This window comes from Pongo abelii, chromosome 12, assembly GCF_028885655.2.
Source record: "Pongo abelii isolate AG06213 chromosome 12, NHGRI_mPonAbe1-v2.0_pri, whole genome shotgun sequence".
Lineage (NCBI taxonomy): Eukaryota > Metazoa > Chordata > Mammalia > Primates > Hominidae > Pongo > Pongo abelii.
In genome coordinates, this window is record NC_071997.2 from 30,892,790 (window position 1) to 30,918,470 (window position 25,681).

General features: G+C 41.0%; 1 protein-coding gene across 7 annotated transcripts in view; it reads right to left on the reverse strand.

The window, feature by feature from the left end:
* LOC129047220 (mitogen-activated protein kinase kinase kinase kinase 4-like) overlaps positions 1 to 25,681 on the reverse strand; it is a 179,917-nt gene that overhangs the window by 72,451 nt on the left and 81,785 nt on the right. For all 7 annotated transcript variants that reach the window (XR_010136171.1, XM_054547429.2, XM_054547430.2 and 4 more), the window contains exon 3: positions 17,335 to 17,391. Coding sequence is in view for 6 of the 7 variants with exons in the window: in XM_054547429.2 (XP_054403404.1) it covers positions 17,335 to 17,391 (57 nt within the window). In the remaining variant the exon portion in view is untranslated. The remainder of the gene's footprint in view (positions 1 to 17,334; positions 17,392 to 25,681) is intronic.

A 25,681-nucleotide genomic window follows, 5' to 3' on the forward strand; every position in this document is an offset into this window, starting at 1 on the left:
TGGGCTTATCCTGAAGAAAACTTCCGTTGTTGGGCTTTACTGTGAAGAAGCATCTTTGTGACACAGCTTGGATATGTTTCCCGGCCCAAATCTCAGTTCAAATTGTAATCCCCAATGTTGGAGGTAGGGCCTGGAGGTAACTAGATCACGGAGTGGGTTTCTCATGAATGGTTTAGCACCATCCCTCTTGATACTGTCCTTGCGACAGTGAGTGAGTTCTCATGAGATCTGGTCATTTAAAGAGATCTCGTTGTTTAAAAGTGTGTAGAGCACTCCTTCCCTCGATCCCTCCTTCCTTCCCTCCCCCTCCCCTACTCTTTTTTTCTCTCTCTCTCTCTCTTGCTCCTGCTTCTACCATGTAAGATGCTTGCTTCCCTTTGCCTTCTGCCATGACTGGAAGCTTCCTGAGGCCTCTCCAAAAGCAGAAGCCACTATGTTTCCTGTACATCCTGTAGAACCATGAGTCAATTAAACCTCTTTATAAATTACCCAGTCTCAGGTATTTCTTTATAGCAATGTGAGAAAGGACTAATACAGAAAAGCACCTTTGGTCATGTGGGTTACCATCAGCCTAGGAACTGATGAGACAGAAATGGCACTTACCCTAACATCCCCCATCCCACCCTATGAACTATGATGTCATTATAAAGCACTTTCTGTGAAGGTAGTCAGTTCCCCAAATCATCATACAGGAGTGCCATGTTGGGCTAAAATACAGGCGAGATGTCCAGGAGCAGTGGCTCATGCCTATAATCTTAGCACTCTGGGAGGCCGAGGCAGGAGGACTGCTTGAGCCCTTGAGCCCAGGAGTTTGAGACTAGCCTGGACAACATAGTGAGACCCTGTCTCTAAAAAAAATTAAAAAATAAAAAATTAGCCAGGTGTGGTGGCACACACCTATAGCCCCAGCTACTCAAGAGGCCGAAGTGGGAGAACTGTGAGTCCAGGAGTTCCAGGCTGCAGTGAGCTGTTATCACACCACTGCACTCTAGCCTGGGTGACAAGAGTGAGACAGACCCTGGTCTCAGAAAAAAGAAAAGAAAAAAAAGAAGGGTAAAAGAAAGAACTGAAAAAGGCTGCAGAAGCTATGAGCCAACACTACTCCACACGTGCCCAACCACACAGAATCGCCAGGGCCAGCCAGGCCCAGGGAGATGTGCTGCTTTAACCATAGTTCCAAATTTTAATCTCTTCTATCTCAATGGCCTTCTTCCTCCTTTCCCTTTTGAACAAAAACATCTGTACAGTCACTTTCCAAATCAACAGTTTTCTTCTGCTTTCTAAACAACTTAAGGAGGAAAAAATAACCAGGGAGTCTTCTTCAGTTCTAGCTTCAGGGGGAGAAAAATCCAGCATCTTCAATAAGTGAACAAAAGTGAGTTTACTGGGCACATTAAAAGTGAAACAGCTGAGGCCAGACACAGTCGCTCACGCCTGCAATCCCAGCACTTTGGGAGGCCAAGACAGGCGGATCACGAGGTCAGGAGTTTGACAACAGCCTGGCCAATATGATGAAACCCCGTCTCTACTAAAAAAATATATAAAAATAAGCCGGGAGTGGTGGCACGTGCCTGTAGTCCCAGCTCCTAAGGAGGCTGAGGCAGAAGAATTGCTTGAACCCAGGAGGTGGAGGTTGCAGTGAGCCGTGATCACGCCACTGCACTCCAGCCTGGGTGACAGAGCGAGATTCCGTCTCAAAAAAAAAAAAAAAAAGTGAAACAGCTGAAATGAAGGCATTCATTATTTTCTTGTATAAATGCCTTCCCCCTCACTCATTCACGAAAGAAAGATCCCTAAGGGGCCTGGGGGGAAGATGACTCATCACCAGGAAATACCACCTAACTACAGATTCCCTCAGTCTAGCAGTTACTGCTGTTATTGTTGCTTTCCTAGGTATGACAAAATGTCATATCAAAGACCTTGTTTTTAAAACATCCTTCTCATTAAAAACAGGAATGAGTAGAACTTAAGAGATTTCTTTCTTCATCATCCGTAAGAGACAAGGTGGGGACAGGAGCAGGGTATGGTGGGTGGGGTGGGGCAAGAACGCAGGCTTGCTTGGAATTTTATTTATTTGGCTGTGTCTCCCTATCTTTATTCCACCCCAAACCTACACCACCTTAAGGGAGCGGGGGGAGGACATGCTGCAAGTGCAGCAAAGTCGGCAGGAAAGTAGACAGCAAAGTAGACAGCCTTGGAAATAGGGTGAGAAGGAAGCAGCAGTGAGACACAGGCCAAACAAGAATCCCAAGGAGTGCTGCACAAATTCTTTGCGGAAGACCTGTAGCAGTTGGGAAAGCTCTGTAAGCCAACAAAGATAGCAGAGAGTAAAGTTCCCAAGTCATCACATGTCAGCAACGTCATCTACTCTTTCTCAGGACTCCTGCAGGTAAGATAATACAATTAAGTCAGAAAGTAAGTGGATATTTAACCATGCCCAAACTATGAGAAATACAGACGTGACTATTTTCCCTATAACCTGCACCTCAGCATCTCTTATCCATCACAAATTTCCTAGACTAGGTAAATTCCCTTCTATCTCTGCAGCGATTCAATTCAGCACCTGCCACATAACCAGTATTATAGCAACGGCAGGAATATATTCACTTGGAAGTTAGTGGGACACCACAGAATACTAAAAGCAATGAGAATAAATGAGCTCTCCCTATAAGCAGCCATATGGGTGGACCTCACAAACATAATGCTAACTGAAAGAAGCCAGACACAGAGTACCGTATGGTTCCATTTATATCAAGAACAGACACAGGCAAAAGTAATATGTGGTGAGAGAAGTCAGGACAGTGTCACCCTTGCATGGAACAGTGAGTGACTGCAAGGGGCATATGAGGGCACTCCTGGGGTACTGGCAAAGTTCTGTTTCTTGATCTAGGTGCTGGTCCGTTGAAGGGTTATGTACAGTTTTCGGAAATTTACTGAGTTCATAATTTGTGTACTTTTCTGTATGCATGCTTCACTTCAATAAAAAGGTCAAAATATTATTACAATTTTTTTTTTTTTTTTTTTTTTTGAGCTGGAGTCTCGCCCTGTCACCCAGGCTGGAGTGTATGGTGCGATCTCAGCTCACTGCAACCTCCGCCTCCTGGGTTCGAGCGATTCTCCTGCCTCAGCCTCCCAAGTAGCTGGGATTACAGTCACGCGCCACCACGCTTGGCTAATTTTTGTATCTTTAGTAGAGACAGGGTTTCAACACATTGGCCAGGCTGGCCTCCTGACCTCATGATCCAACCACCTCAGCTTCCCAAGGTGCTGAGATTCCAGGCGTAAGCCACCGCACCCGGCCCAAAATATAAAAATTTAAGAGCTACTGAGGGTTCTATATATGAAGACACTTCTCCTGAATTCAGTGCTCATACAGACAAAGGCAAGTAAACACAGATACCCTCGAGAACTGGTTTCCCAAGACCTGTCAGCCACGCTGCTACAGTACAGGTATGTTAAGGAGAGAAAAAAAGTGTCTGGGACTGTCTAGACATAAAAGAAACACGGGTAAAGGAAAACTGGCACAAGGTTCCTGTGCTCAGAGAAAAGCCCCTGGACACGTTGGGGACTTCAGAGCCCCAAAGACATCATGATAACCATCAGATAACCGACAGACAGTGGCAGTCCCGTTTCAGAGGCGGGTTTCCATCTAGGCAGAATTTGCACTCAGACTTGGAGACCAATCAGCACCTTAGAGTACCAGGGAGAGGAGTCAGAAATAAAATTCTTTCACCCCACCATGAAATCATTTTCATAGTTCTAAACATCACCTAAAACCTCTAACACATACTGAACTACATATAATGCCCAAGGTTCAACGGGACAATTGTTTTGCAATTAAAACAAATTGCAAAACAATTTGCAAGCTTGGGAGCAGGATTACAGCCAAAATATAATCTGGGTTCCCTGTTAGTGCAGAGTTAAAAATCAAGGGAGAGAGTCTGACCTGTGGCACAGATGTTGCAGGCTAACGTGGAACAACAGAACAGAGGGGCTGTTCATTCACCAGAAGGCAGCTTTCTAAGGGGATTTTCTGCCCTTGGAGCAGAGACAGCCTGGCTTCCTGCAATGCTGAGGCCATTTATGGATTAACAGTGCACTACAATGTGGCAAGTTTGGATGCTAAAAACCCAGCCCATCAACTAGCTGGCTCCCTAATCCCATTTTACATCAAACCCACAGAAGTCAACTCTCTTTTCTGTAAGGTTAGTACAAAAGTCAGAATAACTAGGAGATAAAAATGTCTCACCAAAAATGTCTTTCCTTCTGCCAGGGTATTATGCTAATGGTAGTGAAGGTGGGGTCCGTTTCTCTAATTAAACAATCAGAGCTTTTATTCTAAAAATGATTCCACTGTCATATAAATGTTTAAGATCCTGTGTATGTTGTTACTATAGATTTTCACGAGACGTTGACAGACTAATAAAACAAGCAATTCCAGAAAGCTTTATCATATGGACAGGTTAGGCTAGAATTAGGCTTTATCATATGGACAAATTAGGCTAGAATTTATACCCCAGTCCTATGAAGAGAATGCAAACTGGAAAGGAACTAAATTCAGGAGGCAAAAAAAAGGGCAGGGGTGCTAAAGAGATCCTTTTAAAAGATTTCACCATTTTAAGTGTTTCAAAGGAATGGACACAGGTTATCTAAAACCTTCTTTCCAACTGTATTGCTTCAATTTACCACATCTCAAAGGGCATGTCACTATATAATTAAAAGACAATCCAAACTGTTTAATCATCAGTTTCATGGCCTGTGCACACAGACAGACACAGACATAGACACACACAACACACACACACACACACACACACACACATATCATCAACCAAGCATATATAACTTACTTGAGTTTTGGGTTTTTTACATATAAAAAGAAGGGGAGGCACTGTTCATTCGACAGTGTTTACTAAATGCCTACTATATGCTAGACACTGGATTTGCACATGGGATGAAACATCACTAAAAAAACTGGCCATGCTCAGTGGCTGACGCCTGTAACCCCAGCACTTTGGGAGGCTGAGGTGGGTGGATCACCTGAGGTCAGTAGTTTGAGACCAGCCAGGCCAACATGGTGAAACCCCATCTCTACTAAAAATACAAAAATTCGGTGGGCATGGTGGCAGTCGCCTGTAATCCCAGCTACTCGGGAGGCTGAGGCTGACGAATCACTTGAACCCAGGAGGCAGAGGTTGCAGTGAGCAAGAGATTGCGCCATTGCACGCCAGCCTGGGTGACTAGAGCAAAACTCCATCTCAAAAAAAAAAAAAAAAACCAGACAAAGATCCCTGTCACTATGTATGGAGCTTATATTCTTGGGGGACAGGCGGTTAGTGGCATGGTGGAGGCAGTGATATACATTAAGTAGAATAAATATGCCAGTTATATACGGTGACATAGAACAGGGCAAGAGCTTTAAGAGTAGGAAGAGACCATTTGCTGTGTCAAGGCATGAAGAAGGTGCGGGAGTGAGCTGGGCGGCCGTGAGGGAGTGGCATTCCAGGCACAAGGAACAAACAGCAAGTGACAGGTCTCTGGGCGGGATCAGGTGAGCAGGGTGGAAAAACAGTGAACAGGCCCGTGTGCTTGGAGTGACTGTGTAGAAGGAGGAGAGGAGGGCTGGGAGGCCAATCAAGTAGGGCCCTGTCGTGTCAGCCACTGTAAGAACCTGTACTTTTTCTCTGAGCTAAGAAAGCAGCCTATGAAAGACTCTATTCTGACTTTCTTTCCCAAGCTTCAGTCAGCTTCTACAGTGAGAAGTGACTGGAGAACAAGCATGGAGGCAGGAGGCTCGTGATAGGGGCTATGGTAGAAATCTAAGCAACAGAGGGTGGCAGCCAAAACCAGAGGGGCAGTCAAGGGTGGCAGCACAGAGGCTGTGGTGAGAAGGGCCAGATTTGTATCTGTTTGTTCTTACAGACTCTCATAGACTATGAGGAGACCATCAGACTCATTAAAACGTATAATGATTTCAAAAATACTAACCAGTAGTTAATAACTTGTAGTCAATCTATCCACACCCACTATCTACCGAGATTATTCTGACACAAATGACATTGTTTGAAGGCAGAACCAATAGGATTTCCTGACAGATGAACCCAGTGGTACAGGACAGAAAGCAAGCAGTCCACCCAGGATGCAAAACCTTTTTGGGCCTGAGCAATGAGGAGGGTGGAGTTGCCACCAACTGAGAAAAGACAAGGCTCCAAGTGCAACAAGTTTATGGGGGAAGAACAGGAACTCACATGAGACATGTCGAGTTTAGGCTATCGGACTTCCAAGTAGAGATGCTGACGAGGCAGGTGATATATCAATGCAGCACTCAGGAGAGGTGTCTGTTTAGTCCTGAGGCCTGACACCATCCCTAAAAAGGGCAGCTTACAAGGTTGGCCTTCGGCTGGCATCTGGGATTTTGATCTGGGTAGGGTTTCCACCACTCCCAGAACTGGTAAGAGTGGCTCACTGTACCTAGAATGAGGTTTACGCCAAACACCTATTTTCCTTTTGGAAGTCTGAAATTTTGGGTGCATGCTAGGCAGAGGCTGCTTGTACTGCCATCCCCAAATAAAAATTCAATGCACTGAGTCTCTAGCAAGCTTCTTGGGTAGACAATATTTCATACGTGCCATTACGGCTCTGCTGGAGGAAGTAAACAGGGCCTATGTGACTGCACTGGGATAGGACTCTGGGAAGTCTGTGCCTGAATCCCTTCAGACTTCCTCCACGTGCCTGTTCTCTTGCTAAATTTGCTCTGGATCCTGTCATTGTGCTATAAATCACAGCGGAGAGTACATCTATGTGCTGGAATCGAAATTGAGGATGGTCTTGGGGACCTCCAACACGACATTCTTTTCTATACATTTACAGGGAATGGAAGCAAGAATGGGAAGTGTCAAGATAAAAAACAAAACTTTGCATGTACAGCTGCCCAAAGCTGAAAGGAATAAAGAAAGAAGAAAGAAGAAAGCAGCAGCAGCAGCTGGGGAAAGGAGATGGGATGGTGAAAGGACAGTATCCATTTTTTTAAAAAAACAGCAATTTAGATTATACAAAATTTGTTGGGTGATTTTTTTTTACTCAACCATTTATTTTACTTAGAAAAAATGCCTTTGGTTCATAAAATGATGAAATTAAACTAAGAAACTGTGGATATTCAATCTGCTTGAAGAATGCTCATTAACAATTACAAAGATCATCCTTTCACACCAAGTTTTAATTTACCAAGAGATCAAGAATAGTTATCCCTAAAGCATGATTAATCTTTCTATTCCACCCCAGAGCTGAGAATAGTGTTTTTAAGACTAAGTGTTCAGTACTTGTTTAAATAAATGAATTAGTGCAACTCCATGAACAGCATTAAAAACAAAAACAAAAAACCTACAAACCATGGTTTATATTTGCCATTTCCAGTCCCAACGAACCAAAATTACATCTGAACAAAGCAATTAGTAGTCATATTTTCAATAAGAATGAATATGATACTTTTCTCTATTCCTTTTTAATATTTAAAACTAGCCTACAAATTAGTAAATGTATGATTATTAAAATATAGTAGCACATAAATATTAATATAAAGGCTGTCTCTAATCTTTTAAAAGGGATACTATATATATTTTTTGCTACTCCTCAAAACACTTTCGGAAATTCTCCTTTAAAACTGCCTTTTGGCCAGGTGTGGTCCCTCACGCCTATAATCCCACCACTTTGGGAAGTCAAGGCAGGAGGACTGCTTGAGCCCAGGACTTTGAGACCAGCCTGGGAAACACAGGGAGGCCTGGTCTCTACAAAAAATTTCAGTCCCAGTTACTCGGGAAGCTGAGGTGGGAAGATCTCTTGAGCCTGGGAAGTTGAGGCTGCAGTGAGCCATGATCACACCACTGCACTCCAGCCTGGGGGATGAAGCAAGATCCTGTCTCAAAAAATAATAAGTATTATTTATTTATTTATTTTTTTTAAGGAGAAGAACAACAAGAACTGCCTTTTGTCTTGGGGCATTCTTTAGAAAGAGCAAATATATGCTAAGCACCACCCATGTGAATGAAGGGTGCTGTCATGAACCTAGAAGGGCTAAGAGAATCCTACAAGAGGGTATGATCTACAACAGAAAAACATACACGTAAATGAACATGTGGCCACTGTTCTCTAGCTAATGATTAAAATAGCAGAAGAATCGGCAGGGCTCAGTGGCTCACATCAGTAGTCCTAGCACTTTGGGATGGCCAAGGCAGGAAGACATCTTGTGCCTAGGAGTTTGAGACCAGCCTGGGTAACACAGTAAGACTTCATCTCTACGAAAAATTTTAAAAATTAGCTGGATATGGTGTCACACATCTGTAGTCCCACCTACTCAGGAGGCTGAGGTAGGAGGATCACTTGAGCTCAGGAAGTCCAGGCTGCAGTGAACCCGGATGGTACCACTGCCCTCCAGCCTAGGCAACAGAGTGAGGCCTATCTCAAAAACCAAAAATCAAAAACGAAACAAACAAAAAACCCACACAGACATACACAGCAGAAGAAGACAGTTCACAGGGCAAAGGTAGTTATCAAAGGACCAAACAGTGATGGCTGTAACCACAGAGGGGCTGAAGAAGGAGCCTGCAAGGAAGAAAGACAAGGAGAAAAGGATTGCCACAGGTGGAGGGAGGCAGGTGGAGAGTGGATCATTTGAGTAAGCGGCTGAGGAGGGGATTGGGAGTGTTAAAAAGTCTTCAGCAAAAGTGATACTGTAATGTCTTTAATAAGGAGACGGTAACAAGGAAACTCACATTTACTATGTAAAAACTAATAGACTACATACTTTACATTAATTTTAATTCTGACAAAAGCCTATGAAGTCGGCATTATTCCATGTTACAGATGAGGAAACAGCTTTATCATGCTTAAAAATACGTATTGCTGTCTTGGGGTAAAAGGCAGGATATGACTAATAAATAATGAGGTTAACTGCCTAGGAGGCTCATACACTATAAATTCACCTTGAAAATTATCTATAGGCCTCAAATTTATGTTCCTGGGAAAGATGAGCAAAAGGTTAAATCATTGTTAGTAGTTCAGTGACAATTCTAAAAATGAAACCCAGAAATGTACTCACTCCTAACCACTCCAATAATTTTCTTTCCTAGAGGGATGAAATTTAAGTGTGAAAGTAAGTAACAGGTCTTGCTGTTTATTTATGATTAATGTTAGCATCTAAAATGTAAATATTTGTGATTACAAAAGATGAGAATGACATGGAAAATTATAAATATTGCAATAGAAGACTGTTTTCTTGGACAATGAAACCAATAGTGTGTATCTACTATGTTTTCTCCAAGTGCATGGAACTCATGCAACCACCAAAAATGGAACACCCTATTTAATTCATCAAATATTTGAGTGTCTACTACTTACATAACACTGCATCTTGTTAGGTACCACTACTTTAAAACCCAAATACAGAATACCACTGCTATACTCCAGTAGTGAACTGGGAGATGTGGTGTAATAAAAGCAAGTCCAGGACTCTATTGTGACTTTAGACAGGTCAATCACCTCTCTGAATTTCAACTGTTGTCATCCATAAATAAAGTGAAGACTTTTCAACATGAAAAATGTAAAACATCAGAGGCATAAAGCTAACCTAGTCTTAACCTTCCTCTGCTTAGTGACTTATTAAATGGGTTAAAACAGCAAGAGAGAATTTTCGTATTTTTTATTTTTATATTACTCTACACCAAGTGTTCTCAATGGGGCTGATATTGTCCTCAAGAAAATGTACTACTTTTAAGTGTAAAGACATATATACAGTACATAAACATATATACAGTTATATACAGATATACAGTATATCTGTACTATTAAAATTTCACAAGGAATGATTAGAAGGGTGGGTGCTGTGGCTCATACCTGTAAATCCCAGCACTTTGGGAGGCCAAGACATGAGGATTGCTTGAGCCCAGGAGTTCGAGACCAGCCGGGGCAACACAGTAAAACCCCATCTCTCAAAAAAAAAAAAATTATTATAGGTGGCACACTCCTGTAGTTCCAGCTACTCGGGAGGCTGAGATGGGTGGATCATTTGAGTCTAGGAATTTGAGGTACAATGAGCTAGACTTGTGCCACTTGCACTCTAGCTTGGGCAACAGAGTAAGACCTTGTCTCCAAAAAACAAAACAAACAAAAAAAAAATACTAAAAGAATGTTTTAAAAAGCTTCATAGGGAGGAGACAGTGAAAAAAACGGAAGGTTGAAAAAAACTGCTGTAATATATGAGGATACAGTGGAACTATTAGTTCTCAAAATTACTATACTTGTTAGTTAAAATAAATCAATAATTAAATAAAATGTAGCTGATTTTAACTGATTTTAAGAGCTTTTCTTCAAGGTCTTGTCTTGTACCAGTATTTAAAAAATAAATAAATAAATAAACTTGTGGCCTTTTATCTATCTACACAAGGCTGAGTAAGGAAACCAACCCAAATTGGGAAGTTAAAATTTAAGATCAAAGATCATTCAAATCAGGTTAAAAGTTGTCTAAGGTAAGAAAATACCAGATGAGGAAATTTAGCATCCCACAAACGTGGCACATTAGTTTTTCTCTCAGTAGCTAAGGGAAAAGCAGAAGATAAGAAGATAAGGAGGGAGGGGGCAGTGCAGGAGGGGGATACAGACTGTCAAAAACTGATGCATTTCTGGCTCACCCTGACGACCCTAAATGATCCTGCGTTAAGTCTGCCAGAGTCATGCAAAGCACAGGGAGAAAGTGCCACCAGCTCCCTAAAACAGAAGAAGCCAGTACCAAGCTGTAAGGCCTGCAGCATTTAGCTGCCCTCTGAGGAATAACAGAATAGAACAATAGGTCCCACAGCCCACAGAGATCTCCCCTTCCCTTCCTTTTGTTCTTATTTTCAGTCTAGACAAGAACAACACATTCATTACATTGTGCTCCCCTCCAAATGAAAAGGGAAAAATTGTTCAGTGTTACATGGCCTTGTGTTATCACTGGAATATGCTTGTTTTACTCCCTTGTACCAGAGCATGAACTCCCTGAGAGCAAGGTGTCCTGCCCATGCATGGTCAGAGCTCAGAAGGCATTCAAAAATCTGTCCATCAGAAGTGACATATATTGCTTAGCTTCTTGTATGGCTCTTGCCTTTCCACATATGATGACAGGCAGAGGCCAGATTCTTACTTGGCTGCTCTAGGAAGGGCTTTTACACAGCTTTTACTTCCACATATCCATGGAACATGGCGCTAGGAATACTGGAAGATGCTCAATCTGCCAACTGGCTCCGAAAAGACATCATGCCCAATATCTTCCCATCCCCTAAGTAATATGACAGAATTACCATTCACAGACACTGTAGTCTAACACTAAAAGAGAGCCTGCTCTGACAAATCTGCTAAAAACAAATTTTGAAAAGGAGAAGTGTGGTCAAGATCCATCTATCCTTTAAAGTTCAGATCCAATCAGCTCACTCAATGAGCTTACTTAAAAACCCGATGTTTGAAATGGTTATACTTTCACAAGTATAGTAAGTAGGGAATCAAAGATCCAAGTTCTAATTCCTGCAGTGTCTAATTAGCAATGTACTCCTGAGCAAGAAGTATCAGCGTCTCTGAGCTGCAGTTCTTCACCGACAGACAGAAGGGAGTGGGCTCTTTCTTTCCTAAGGTTCCATTAAAGCAGGGGGTTTCAAACTTGAAGGTGCATTAGAATTTTTTGGAGGGCTCCAATCCAGAGTTTCTGATGCAGTAATCTGGGATGGAACCAGAGGCTGCATTTCTAACAAGTTTTCAAGTACTCGCAGCAGCTGCTGGTCCAATAGCTACATTTTGAGAATCCCCTGCTTTAACAGCATCCTATGCCCGAGTGGCTGAGAAAAAGGACCACATGTTGGAAAGGCCACTGGACAGGCCAGAAGACTAGATTGGATGCAGCTCTGCTACTCAGTGCTGATGCAATGCAGTCAAACATCATTCATTCCAAAGAGCACCGTTTCATCCCCATCTGACATAAAACACCACATAGTAAGTTTGCCTCTGTTCTCTGTGCATTAACCTAAGAAATGTTTGTCCTTGATTTATCCAAAGCAAAGGGCCAAAATAACTTCAGAAAAATCTTAAACTTCTCCCCTCCATGTCTATTTTAAGTAGTAATATTATTATAATACTGTGAACTTTATATTCACTGAACATAAAAATGTGTTGTTTCATTAGGAACCAATATTTTCAGTATAAGAGAAAAAACAAAGAAATACAAGATATACAAGACAGAAGAAATTAAGAAATTCAGGTTTTTGAAAAAATGTATTTCTTACCTCTGTCTACTCAAAGGGCCTAGAAGCAGTAATACCTCAGTAGCAATGAGCATACTCAACATCCAGATATTAGTCTCCAAATATATTTCCCACTCAACAGAACTAAGGCTCCTCAGAGGAGAGGATTCCATGTCTTGGAAGGTGAGTTTCAAATATCTACTTGTCCCAGAAAACAAGGAAGTACTCAAAAACTAATAGTGGCAGGTCAAAAGGCCACAGACTCCACTGGGGACCCACTGGGGTCATGTCAAAGGCTCTCACTGCCAAATATGGTACAACTTGATTATGTAATAATAACAGCTGTAATTGATGGAAACACATTAAATAAAACCACTCATGTCCACAGGAATATTCAGACAAAGAGAGAAGGGAAGGGGTAGGTAGGAAACTCTTCTACAGACTGTTGTTGACTAATAAATACAAAAGGAAGAACGTAAAATCATCATTTTGCAATAATAACTAACCTAAGCAAGAATCATTAAACGAATGCCAAAGCCATTAGCTGAAAGGCTGCTCATGAACAGAATATGCACACAGTGCCAAAATACCACCCTGGAGATAGATTACTTAGGAAATGTAAAACTAATAATAATGCACCCTTATGGTGGAGAACGCTGGCAGTCACCTCCAAGTGACCCAACTTGGCTTCACTAATAATGGGAAGGCTATGAGTGAAGTGGGCTTCACCTAGAACTGACGTACCCCCTGACGTGAGGCAATATGAAGTACCCAATACCACCACTGAGGTGTTCTCGCCAAAAAATATTTAATCTGCATCTAATCAAACCTCTCAACATATTTCCAGTTTACAGGAAATATAGGAGAGAAAGAAACAAGTTAAAGCATAACATGAGGAAACCATCAAATCCAGAATACAGGATACTTTACAAAACAATCTGGCTAAATTCTTACAAAGTCAATTTTCTTTAAAAAAAATAAAAATAAAAATGGAGGCAGGAAAGTAAAGAGAAACTAACTGCTTAAAAATAAGCGATAAGATAACTACGTATAGTGCATAAACCTGGACTATGATTCAAAAAGAGTTATAAGAACATTCTTGGCACAAGCAAAGATACATGAATGTAGGCTGAACATTAGGTAAAATTTTATGATACGTAGAAGACTGTCTTTAAGACAAGCATGCTCAAGTATTTTCAGGTGAAGTGTCATGGTGATAGCTGTAATTATTTTCAATAACAGTACACACACACAAACAAAATGTTAACAAATGTTGAATATAAGTGAAGAGCTGAGAGTGTTCATTCTTTCAACAGTTGTGGATGTATGAACTTTTTCATAATAAAAAGTTGGGGGACACTATTAAAATGCAAAATAAAATTCTGTTCTCAGAGACAAACCTCACTCAAAGAGTTTATGAACTCCAAGTTGAGAAATCACTGGTAAAAGCAATCATTTGCCTTGCTTTGTTTTGTGCATGTACTTAAGTTATAATATTGTACTATAGTTATGCAAGATTTTATCAGGAAAACTGAATGAACAGTACATGAGACCTCCCTATACATTTTTCTGCAAATCCTCTTTGTCATTATTTAAAGCAAAAACAAAAACCACATTATAGATCTGCTGTCCTAATACCACCCACTTTGAGCACATCCTTAATCTGTTCCTTAAACCCTTCCCAAAACCAATCAGATAAAAGACATGCTTTCCCTAAAAAGAGCCTTTCAAAATCCTAAGGATAGTCAATTCTTAATACAGCTAAAGTACTCACACACAAAATTTGAAGAGAACTTGACATCTCTTGCAAATAAATGCCTCCCCACTTCCAGACCCCTTGGTTTCCTCCATAGTCCCTTGTCACCTCACCCCAGGATGAAATCTGTAATTCTCAGATGGTTTTGTTTTCCAGATTCACATAATCAAGAAAAGCAAGTGAAGTGGGCCCACATCTTTGCATTGTCTGCAGCCAGCTCCAGAGCTAGATTCATTCAGCCTGCCAACAGCTGACAGCTCGGGAGAAGAGCAGCCACACCATTCCGTTTCCCACACCTGCTGCAATTCTTGCCTTCTGGGCCTGAGGAATAACTAGTGGCCTGGTAACTGCCTCTCACTTTCACCTAAAGAGTCAGAACAAATCTGTGATTTTTCCCAAAAACAAGTATTTGCACCTTTTTGCTCCTGAGATGAAACTAAGTGGAGGTTAAAAAAAAAAAAAAAAAAAAAAAAAAAACCATGAAGAGTCCTGTTCTCATCAAGAGAACCCGCTCCAACAGCCCCTCCTGCTGCAGTTGGAACCAGAAGCACATGCTGCAAAGTCTCTCTCACTCAGCCTGCTCCCCACTTGCTCCCAGGTCCCAGCCAGGCCAATGCCTACAACTGAACAAGAGGAGCTAAGAGGAGCTTTGACATGCAGGCTTGGCAAGGGCATGTTTTCCAGGCTGCCTGCTATACATGGCCCTCTATCCATAAGCAACACTTACTATGGGCAATGACTGTGCCCCATGCTATAGCAAAGGTCACTGTATGAAAACAGCACACAAGAAACATGCACAATATGGTAAATAGTTGATCGTGTTTGTATTAATACTTATTTGAGGACTCACCATCTGGTTTTCATTTTACCTGAATACATGGGTTTTGCAATAATTGCTTTTAAAGGAGTCCCAAAACTACTTATATCATGCATGTGTCCAACATTGCCTGATTTTTCAGGCAAGAAAATACCTTTTGTACACAACTCAACAAAAGTGGGATACAAAAGCATCCATTATACATATCAGTAAGTATTTTATAGCTATGTTCACAGAAACATGATTGAAAGGAAATACACAGAAGCACTAACAACAGCTATTATAAGGTAGCAGAGGGCCAGACGCGGTGGCTCACACCTGTAATGCCAGCACTTTGGGAGGCTGAGGCGGGTGAATGGCTTGAAGTCAGGAGTTCAAGACCAGCCTGGCCAATATGGTGAAACCCTGTCTTACTAAAATACAAAAATTAGCTGGGGGTGGCAGCGGGAGCCTGTAATCCCAGCTACTACAGAGGCCAAGGCAGGAAAACTGCTTGAACCCAGGAGGTGGAGGTTGCAATGAGCAGAGATTGCACCACAGCACTCCAGCCTGGGTGACAGAGTGAGACTCCATCTCAAAAAATAAGAAGAAGAAGAAAGAAGGAAGAAGGAAGAAGAAGGAGAAGGAGAAGGAGGAGGAAGAAGAAGAAGGAAGAAAGAAAAAGAAGAAGAAAGGAGGAGGAGGGGAAGGTGGCAGAAGTATAAGGATTTAACTTTTACTTTATATTTTCCGATATTTTACACTTCTTTTTTTTACAGTGATCACATATTGCACACTTATAATCAGAGCCAGGCTTAGGTAAAGAAGAGCTCTACAGAGAAGGCAAACCACATTTAGATTCCATTAGAGATGTGAAAGAGGACGTATCCTGACCGGCCACAACAGCTGTGTCAGGGGAGGCAGCACAGGTTGAATGACACTACAAGAGTGAACTCTCAGTTCGTAAAATTCCAAAAGATTACATTTAAAATTGTATCTACAAGTCTGCCAGTAAAAAAGTCAAAAAGTGTGTTAATAAATATGCAAAGACTGTATTTCCCAGCAACACCACTCCCAACACGGCACCGGCAAGATGCACAGCATTCGGAATGGAGACTTTGGTAGGAAGGTGGTATTGATCATTCCATTCACAAAGAGGGTACTTCATAAATAGCTCAACTACTGTATTTAAATTATAATAAGCAAGAAGTTACTGTTCCTTCAGTAAAAGTTAAAATCATCTTAAAATAATATTTTATTGGAAAGCATCCAATTTCCCACTGAGCTGTACACCAAGATAGGATCACTATAATACAACAGAATAGTCTACATCAGAGTATGTCAAGGAGAATCTTTTGGCCATTCAACTAAGCAACGGTACATTTTCATTTTAAAGTACCCACTATTCTCTTTAACAGAGAAAAGAGAGTGGTCACCTCATAAAATGTCACATCTTCAAATACTTATGGAAGGCTCTATCAGTTGTCCTGTGGTCCAGAGACAACAGTGTTTTCCAATTCTTACTGACAAATACCCATGCTGAAGATGACCATGTTGTCAGAGACCCAGCAGAGAGCAAGGCAAAGGAGGAGATTTTGCTCTCTGGATAGCACACCAGAGATCGGGTTAGCCATTATCTCCCTTGACATACCCCAGACTTGGGGAAATTGTGGCTGCATTTAAAAGTTATCCCAAGTCTCCAATGCTGCTAGTGAACTCTTTCTAGAATCTGTGAAATATGATATTAAATCCTACTCACAACTAGGCAAGTTGGGGCAAACATGAGCATGAAGTAAAATTTCAGATAAAAATAATTTAAAATGAAATGGATTTAGTTCATTATAATCTATTACTATTTTTAAAGAATTTAAATATGGGCTTATGCATATATTACATGCACACACACGGGCACACGTACACTTACTTTCTGTCTCGGTCACGTTCTCCTCTTTCCCATCTAAAGCTGCACAGTAAATCCTCATGCGACCATTTCAAGAACTATTTTTTGCTACTAAATTTTGCCAACAATCTGCTCAGCATTCTAGCAGATGTTTCTGTTTTCCAACCTCTGGGAACTTGGCTGGGTCTGTTTTCCTCCCCCATGTTAAAAATAAAAGAAATGGCACAAATGTGGCCTAATACCCTAGAGAAGCTTTTCTCCACTCAAAACCCTCAATCTCCCTATTCAAGTGACCTCCATGATCCCTTTTCAAATTTTTTCTTTTCCATTAGAGAAGATGTTTCCAATTATGTCCCATTACGTTGCCAAGGATGACATCACTCAGATGTGTGTGCGTACTGCGTGTGTTTTGAGAAAATGCTACTGCCTTTTAGTTACTTGAAGACCGTGTACTACAATTTAAGCCAACTAGTCCACTGGACCTATGAACCCACAATGTCACAGAAGGGCAATTTGTTCAAGTAATCAGATTTTCCAAACAGAGTAATACTCTATGTTGTTGGGGGAATCTTTGTCTTCCATCTAACAATTTATTTAAAAAACGTGTGTGACTCAATCTTACCTCAGTGACATCCATAACTTTGATGGCTGCTAACTGACCCGTTTTAACATGTTGACCCTGAAACACAGAAAAAATAGATCAAAAATCAGCACCAATTTTTTTGCACAATCATTAGAACAAAATGGCTGAAGTTTCCAAGAAATCGTATCTCATCTATACTTATCTCTGACTAACCAAAAGTGATGACGAAATAGTCCTGTGCTCTCCAATATAACAATATGGTTTATAATGAACCACACTTAATAAGCAAGACAATTCGTTGAACAAATGAGTTTTTGATAAACCATCAATTACTTCTTTCCTTCACAGGTTTAATTTACATAACACTATCTCGAAGAAACTTTTTTTTCTAATAAGGATTTAACTTTTTCTTTATATTTTCCTATATTTTACACTTCTTTCCTTCACAGGTTTAATTTACATAACACTATCTCAAAGAAACTTTTTTCTTCTACAAATCATGTTGGCCATCCTTTCCTTCTTAACTTGCTACAGGAAAAAAAAATGACCCCCAAAAAACCCTCTGGACATTTTATTGTCAAAAATGGATAACTGTAATTTCTCCCTGTGTATTCCCAATACCCATTACTTTATTTCACAAGAATTACACTGAAAGTCTTCTTTGAAGCTCTCCTGCAGTCCCAATGTAGGGACTGCAAGAAAGAAACAAGCTAAAGCATAACATGAGGAAACTATCAAACAAATTCATTTTTAAAAATTATTTCCCTCCTCCCATCAATTTCTTTATACACTTCTTTAAAATTCTGAGTTTTTTTTAAGTGTATAAAGAAATTGGGGGGACGAGGGAGATAGGTTTCTTACAGTTCTATTATAATGCCTCACCTAGAATGTAAAATCCTATAACCCATTTATATCACTAGATATCAGACATACTTGATATCATTCTCCTTTCACCCAGATAAGGAGTACTGGGTTTAATTACTGTCAGTCTTGTTACTCTCTACCCACTCTTTGCAATGCCCTGCTGGTCATTTCTCAGGCCAGTAGCAAAGAGCATCCAGATATGCTGAGCATGATCTACTTCATGACTTTGTGAGAAATGGTCCTTCTGCAACAGATGTAAAACAGAAAGAACATCCCCATATTTTCCAAAAGCCTGTCCCTCTTGTGTTCTCATGACTTAAAGAGTTGTGAACTTTGAAACTTCAAATCTGAGGAGAGTCTGTGTAGGAACTCAAGTTACAACTTGGACAAAGCAACTCTATGAAAATGACACTATATTACAACTATGACACTGAGTAACTGTACCTGGGTAAGACACCGCTTGGTGTGCCTCAGGCTCCTATCTATATAAGTGAGATCATAGTAGTGCCCACTTCATAGGGCTTCTGTGTACAATAAATGGGGCACAAAGAACATTGTGTGGCACATGGTCAGTGGTCAAGCACAACCCTGGAACCTTGTTTCCCTATATTAATGATAGCTCCTATAGTTGTGACTGCCAACACAACCTAAAACCAAATGATGATTTTCTTGAACCCAAGGAGAAAGAGTAGAATTTCAGAGGATATAGTATTAAGTGATCCTCTCATACTTTCCAAATAAGCGTACAAAGTTCATCTCCTCGGCAACTAACCAACCTTCAAACCTGTTATTCACCCCCTGCAATGAGTTTATTTCCAAATTACTAAAGCATATTTCTCGCTGACAGAAACCAAATGATGAGGGAAAATGTCACACGCACTGTCCTGGCTTTCCCTCTTTTCAAGAGGGTAAGTATGCTGCATTGGGAATGTGCTAGTAAAATGTTGGGGATGGACGGGTCTTCTGAGTATCTGATATGGTAACACCTAAGATCCCTACAAATCAAGAAAATCCATGGGTCTATGAAAAAGCCTCCTCAGACATTTATAGAGTAGTATCTTTTTTTTTCTTTTTTCAAACAAATCTTAACATAAATAAAGCCATGAAGAGCAACAGAAAATGGTCTATCTTCCCTCTATGCCTGAACTCAAGACCACAAGTGTGTATCCTCAAGACTTAGTCAGAAAGTGGCACAAAAGCTGAGAACTGTGAATTCACTCAGCATCTGCTTTATAAAAAACATGAGTTTCCCTTACTAAGGGAATAGAGTATCAGGAACTAAAAACTAATCAATTATTTTTGTGATGAGGCCAGACCATGTGACAGCATCAGTCTTCATTATCACTTACTAGGTCTCCAAATTAGATCCATTTTAAATTTAAAACAGAAAATCATCTAAGAATTCTGCCTTCCTCCTTTCAAACAAGACACTGTACCGGGAAAAATTAATCTGGGACCCAGGCAGCTTTGAGCTCTCTTTTCTTGTCCATCACCCCATCACTGTATTTCCTCAGGAAAGTTGCTTAACTTCTAGGAGTTTCCGACCCTGTGTTCAGGTGCTTTGCCCCCGTTCTAGAGTCAGGCAGGTGGTAGATAAAGTGCAGAGAGTCTATACGGCCCTAGCCCTGACCCTGACACCCAGTGGGCTCTTGACAGGGATTCATCCTCATTCCACTCCAACAAAGGCCCATGCTGATTTCCTTGCTCCTTTCTCCTTGTAGACTGCAATTGTCTCAAATGTAGTCAATGTAGGCCCATTTCTAATTTTTGAAAGGAATGGCCAATATAAGGGGAGGGAATGGGGTGCTAAAATAATGTACTTCTCTATTTAAAAAAAAAAAAAAAAAAAAAAAAAAGGCCGGGTGAAGTGGCTCACGCCTATAATCCCAGAACTTTGGGAGGCCAAGGCAGGTGGATCACCTGCGGTCAGGAGTTCAAGACCAGCCTCACCAACATGGTGAAACCCCGAATCTACTAAAAATACAAAAATTAGCCCAGTGTGGTGGCGTGCACCTGTAATCCCAGCTACTCAGGAGGCTGAGGCAGGAGAATCGCTTGAACCCAGGAGGGTTGCAGTGAGCTGAGATCGTGCCACTGCACTCCAGCCTGGGTGACAGAGCGAGACTCTGTCTCAAAAAAAAAAAAAAAGCAAACTTCTAAATTTGAAACTAATAGTAATCATCTACCTGCTGAGATGGGTCACCTTTGTGTAAAGGAACCAAAATGGCCAGCAAAATAGTCTTGGGAGAAAAACTAAACCCGGGACTCAATGTACTGAATGTTAATATTCATATAATTGTGTGCTAAGGAAGCTACACCAAGAGTTTTTTAAAGGACAAAAGTTTGCCTGTGATTTATTCAATACTACCCAAGAGGGAATATACTGACTCTCCTCTCGCTACAAGCTTAAGCCTGCGCTAGCTGGGTGGCCCAACTCACAAGGGAGAGCCTTTCCATACCTCTCCTAGCATCTCTTTAGCTACGACACACGACCCTCCTTCGTACCACCTGAAGGGTATTTAAAGAGAAAATGAAAATGCACGTAACCATAAATGGACTGCATTATGCTGGGAACTTAAGGACACAGGAAAAGGCATTACTCACTGATGTTTGGGGCTAGACATCTATTATATCATCCCATTTTGGCCTCTATAATGTTTCTTAAGGGCTGCTTTATCCAGCCTACTCACTGAAGATGAGCAATAAATCATGTTCCTTCACCTAACTCTGGATTACTGGATCACTCTGGACCCACCTGATGTTGGGTCACTCAAACATCTAACCTGTGCATGGAGAGATTTTGAACTTAATATTTAACAGGGTCTTTTTTTTCCCTTGTATCATCCATTCTTTAAATATGCCAGTAAATTACTTGGTCAGTATTAAATATACATACCTAGCATCCATTTATGAATGTTACTCTCTTGTCCTATTATCTACATTTCTTGGGCACAGTATCCCATCCAGGGATAAAATAAATATAAAATGCCAGATGGCAGAGATTAAAGATTCATGCGTTGCTTTATTTATACAGTACCATGTAAACATTAATGTGTTTATAAGCCAATTAGTGATTTAAAAGCCCCCAAATACTATTCACATCTATTTTCTCAACGGATCCTAAAAAATCCTATGAGGGCAACAAAGCAGGTCACTAGCCTATTCTACAGATGAGGGACTCTGAATTTTCTTCAGTTATCTGCCCACGATACAATGGCAGCAGGATCCCCTTTCCACAGTGATTTTATATACATACTTCAAGAGAGGGACTCCTACTGTTTCTACTAACTCGTCAAATTTCTATCAAAATATTTTGTTTTCAAAGAAACAGCTTAAGTTACTTCCCCTCTATGCTTTTAAGGGTTAGCAGACATAGCATGATTTAGAATTAAAATTTTTCTTCCAATCAACATCATTTCACGTAGCTTGAATGGCTCAAATAACCAGAGCCGTTATCCCCTTTGATAGAGCAACCTTCTTAGTTTCTGGTTCACTTTTAGTCTTTAAATTTCAGAAAAATGTATGTTTTTTTAAGAAGAAAACTCAAACTATTCTTAATAGAGGTCCAAGCTGAAGAAAATGGCCTGATTTTCAACTCTCTTTATGTTTCTAACCAAGTCAAAATTGCCACCTCACACTCGAAAAACCATCGCACTAGAAAACCCATCCCACATGGTTTTAAATGCAGGGCACTATGGCAGCCTATTCGTGTGCCTCTAATGAAATCTGCCCCAGTCCATAGAGAGGAGCCTAGAGGTAGAAGAAACAGCATTCAAAAGGAGGCTTTTAAAAGAAAAAGATGCCGGCCGGGTGCAATGGCTCACACCTGTAATCCTAGCACTTTGGGAGGCCGAGGCAGGTGGATCACTTCAGGTCAGGAGTTCGAAACCAACCTGGCCAACGTGGTGAAACTGCATCTCTACTAAAAATACAAAAATTAGCCAGGCATGGTGGCGGGCGCCTATAATCCCAGCTATTCGGGGAGGCTGAGACACGAGAATCATTTGAATCTGGGAGACAGAGGTTGCAGTGAGCCAAGATCATGCCACTGCACTCCAGCCTGGGCGACAGAGCAAGACTCCAACTCAAAAAAAAAAAAAAAAAGAAAAAAGAAAAAGAAAGAAAGAAAGAAAAAGATGGCAATGTTCCTATCTTCTCAAATGTTCTACTATCACTAAAGGCTAGGTAACTTCATGCTGCATAATCTTTACCTAAACTCCAATTACCCCTTTAAAACACATTTGATGATTAAATATATTCGTTGAGAGGCAAATTCCATTGGTCTCATCCATATTAAGAGGAACTTTGAGGAGTGAATAAATTTAAGAAATGAAAAATAGAGCCTTCACCTCAAGACTCCAATCTGAAGAGATGGTCTAATACCAACCACTCTATCAAAAAGTTTCAACACTCCTCCAACCTTCTCTCACAGAGCCTTGCTATTAAATGGTGCCACCACCTCACATCCTAGCAAGAAAGTGCACGTGACTCAACAGCACTTTTTCCATTCATAGTGCTTCCTCCCTAAATTTCACCTTTTTCCAGAATCATAAAACTTTTGTACTCATGTAGCCTAAGAATAAATAGGAGACAAGGAAAATTTATGATGTTTATGATACTATGTAAGGTAAATAAACACAGAAGTTAGGAATAACAAATGCCTTCGTCCCTAAATAGCCCACAGGGGTGCACGCACACACATGAACTCCAGCAAGCATATCCTGTGACACCGGAGAGCATTACAGTCCTCAGGTGGGACTGTAAGAACAGGACACAGGAATCACGTTGGCCCTACTCTTAGGGCAGTTAGTGAACAAGCATTTTATATGCATTGTTGTTTACTCCCCACACAACGCAAGTATCATTATCCTCAACTCACAGATGGAGAAACTAAAGCTCAGACGGGGCTAGGTTAACAAGCTCCAGAGTCACACCTAGACTGGTTCTCTATACCAGGCTGTGGACCTGGAACAAAAATGACCACAAATGTCCTATTAACCAACTTACATAGGAACTGCCAAGTATACTATTCTGTAACATTTTAATAGATATAATCAAACATGGCAATACAGTAACCAATAATAAAAACTTATTTTCAACCCTTGGCCTTTTTCTTCTTGTGATAAAGAAAGAACATCCCACAGGAATTGTTTAGGGGGCATGAAGGCATGTGTACACACATTCACAAGCCACTCTGGTCCATGGCTTTCTGAAACTTATGTAAGAGACTTTTATTTGTTCCCATCTTTATCTCATCACAAATTAATGCTTCCTTTTATCTGCTGAGTTTAATCTGAAACAAAAATTTCAGAGATTAATTGCCTGAAATTGGCTTTATATTTGCTTAACAGTGAAGCCTATTAATGCACATCTCAGTAACCTGAAGACTACCTGTAACCAGTGCTCAGGACATGCCCCACACTGCTGAGTAGATAAAACACAGCAACCTGCCTGCAGGGAGCTTATAATTTAAAGAGGTGTTTAAACACACACACACACACACACACACACACACACACACACACACACACACACGAAGAGCATCACAGAGAAATACCATGCCCTAGAGTAGAAACACTTAGGAAAGACGACAGTGTGAAACCGATTGCTCTGCTTTCATAGGATGTGCAAAAGCAGCTGTTCAGGAAGGACACACCACTATGGGGCTAGTGGTGTGGACCCACCATGGAGGCTGAGGCTGAGCCTTCAAGGATGCCTGGATGGCACTGAAGAGCATCAAAGGACAGAACATGGATATCTCAAGATGTGAGCTGCAAACAATCCTTTCCAAATCCCAGAAGGGGACAGGTTTGAGTTAGCAACTGGCCAGGAAAAAAAGGGTGAGCACAATGATTCCCCCCAAGACTAGAAGCTGTGTCACAAAACCATGTCACACCTCTGCAGACACGCAAGGATGAGAGAAGTTTGTCATACACTGCACATCTATAAGACGCCAGTCTCCCTCACTAAATCAAAAGAGAAGATTCCATGGTGGTGTGACGTGTACCTGCAACAGAAGAGAGAAGACCTGCCTGCTTCTCATTCCCAACCAACTGGGAAGCTTTGTTTCTTGATATTTGTTCATTGACTTTTTAGTGGTGTGCTGTTGGTTTGGGAGTGTTAATATTTTGGATTTAAGAGATTTACTGGGGGTAAAGTATGTTGCGTTTTTCTATTAGGCATGTCAGTTTCAGTAACAAAAATCACTCCCTTTCACCTGTGACATGCAGACTTCCAGGCTCTATCCCAGGCCATAAGAACTGTGTAACTGGGGTATAGGAATCCATGCCTTTTTAAACTAGCATTCTAGTGATTTCTTACACACTCTGAAGTTTGGGAATTACTTCTTCAAGATTATAAGAAAAGTCGCAAACTCAAGTTCTCTTTCCCCTTTCAGACTTCCATAGTATTTATTACAATTATATACGCAACTTACTGTCTTAGCTGGGGGTTTGGTGTGTGAAAGTTAGATTCATAACAAGTAAATTCTAATTCTAACAAATATCCTTTTTTTTTCCCCAGAAAAACACATAGCTTATGTTCTGAAATGTCCAAGAATTGAAAGGACAGGCAAGCCTACTTCAACAAAATAGGTGATTTTACAGATTACAAAGAAATCTCAGAGAGCTAGAAGGACACTCAACTAGTAGCTAAGCCAAACCTGGTCTGTCCATTCTCTCCCCAGAATATCTCATCCACACCATTCACAGTTCAACTTGACAATTCCAACCTACTCCCCTTCCCGAATTTTCTGATTTTTACTAGCAAATATGGAAACCTATGTGACTATGAGCTGAACGGCATGAGTACAGCACTAGGAAATCTACGGACCACTCTTTCCATATCCATCCACCCAAAAGGCAAAGACCAGCTTGACTGGTTGGGCACTGTAAACCCCAAAACCACAGGCCTCACTCATAGGTGTTCTTTTCCAAAAAGCGTCTGCAAAAAATCCAAAATTACCAAAGCGGGAGAGCATATTACCCAGACAGCTCTCCAGGAGCCATCTAAGATAAGAAAGCATGTAATTAACCTGAGACAGCTCAGAGTACTTCAGGAAACATCTCGGTCTTCTAAACATCTCCTGGTTGGTACTAGATCATCCCTTCAGACTGGAGTCCTAATACAGCAGGAGTAAGGAAACATGAGCCCACAGATCCACTGCAGTTCTCATCACGTGCCTCCAGACCCCAAACCAAGCCTAACGTGAGAGGGCTCCTATTTGTGCACGTTTCATCCTCATAACTACTATTTCTTATCTACTTCTCCCCTCCTTCTGTGATCAGGGCTGCAGATGAGCAGGCAGGCAAAGAAAGCACATGAATATGTCAGTGCTATCAGTTGGGACTTTCCAATTAATAAGACAGTGCTTCCATTCTCTAAAGACCTTAAAATCAATATAGAATTATTCCTTTCTTAGGTCGCAGCTACCTTATCTGAAACAACACTCCCTTTAAAGAAAATTATACCTCAATTGCAGGGAATGTGTAGACTTCTATTAAGAATGAAACAGTCAAAATAG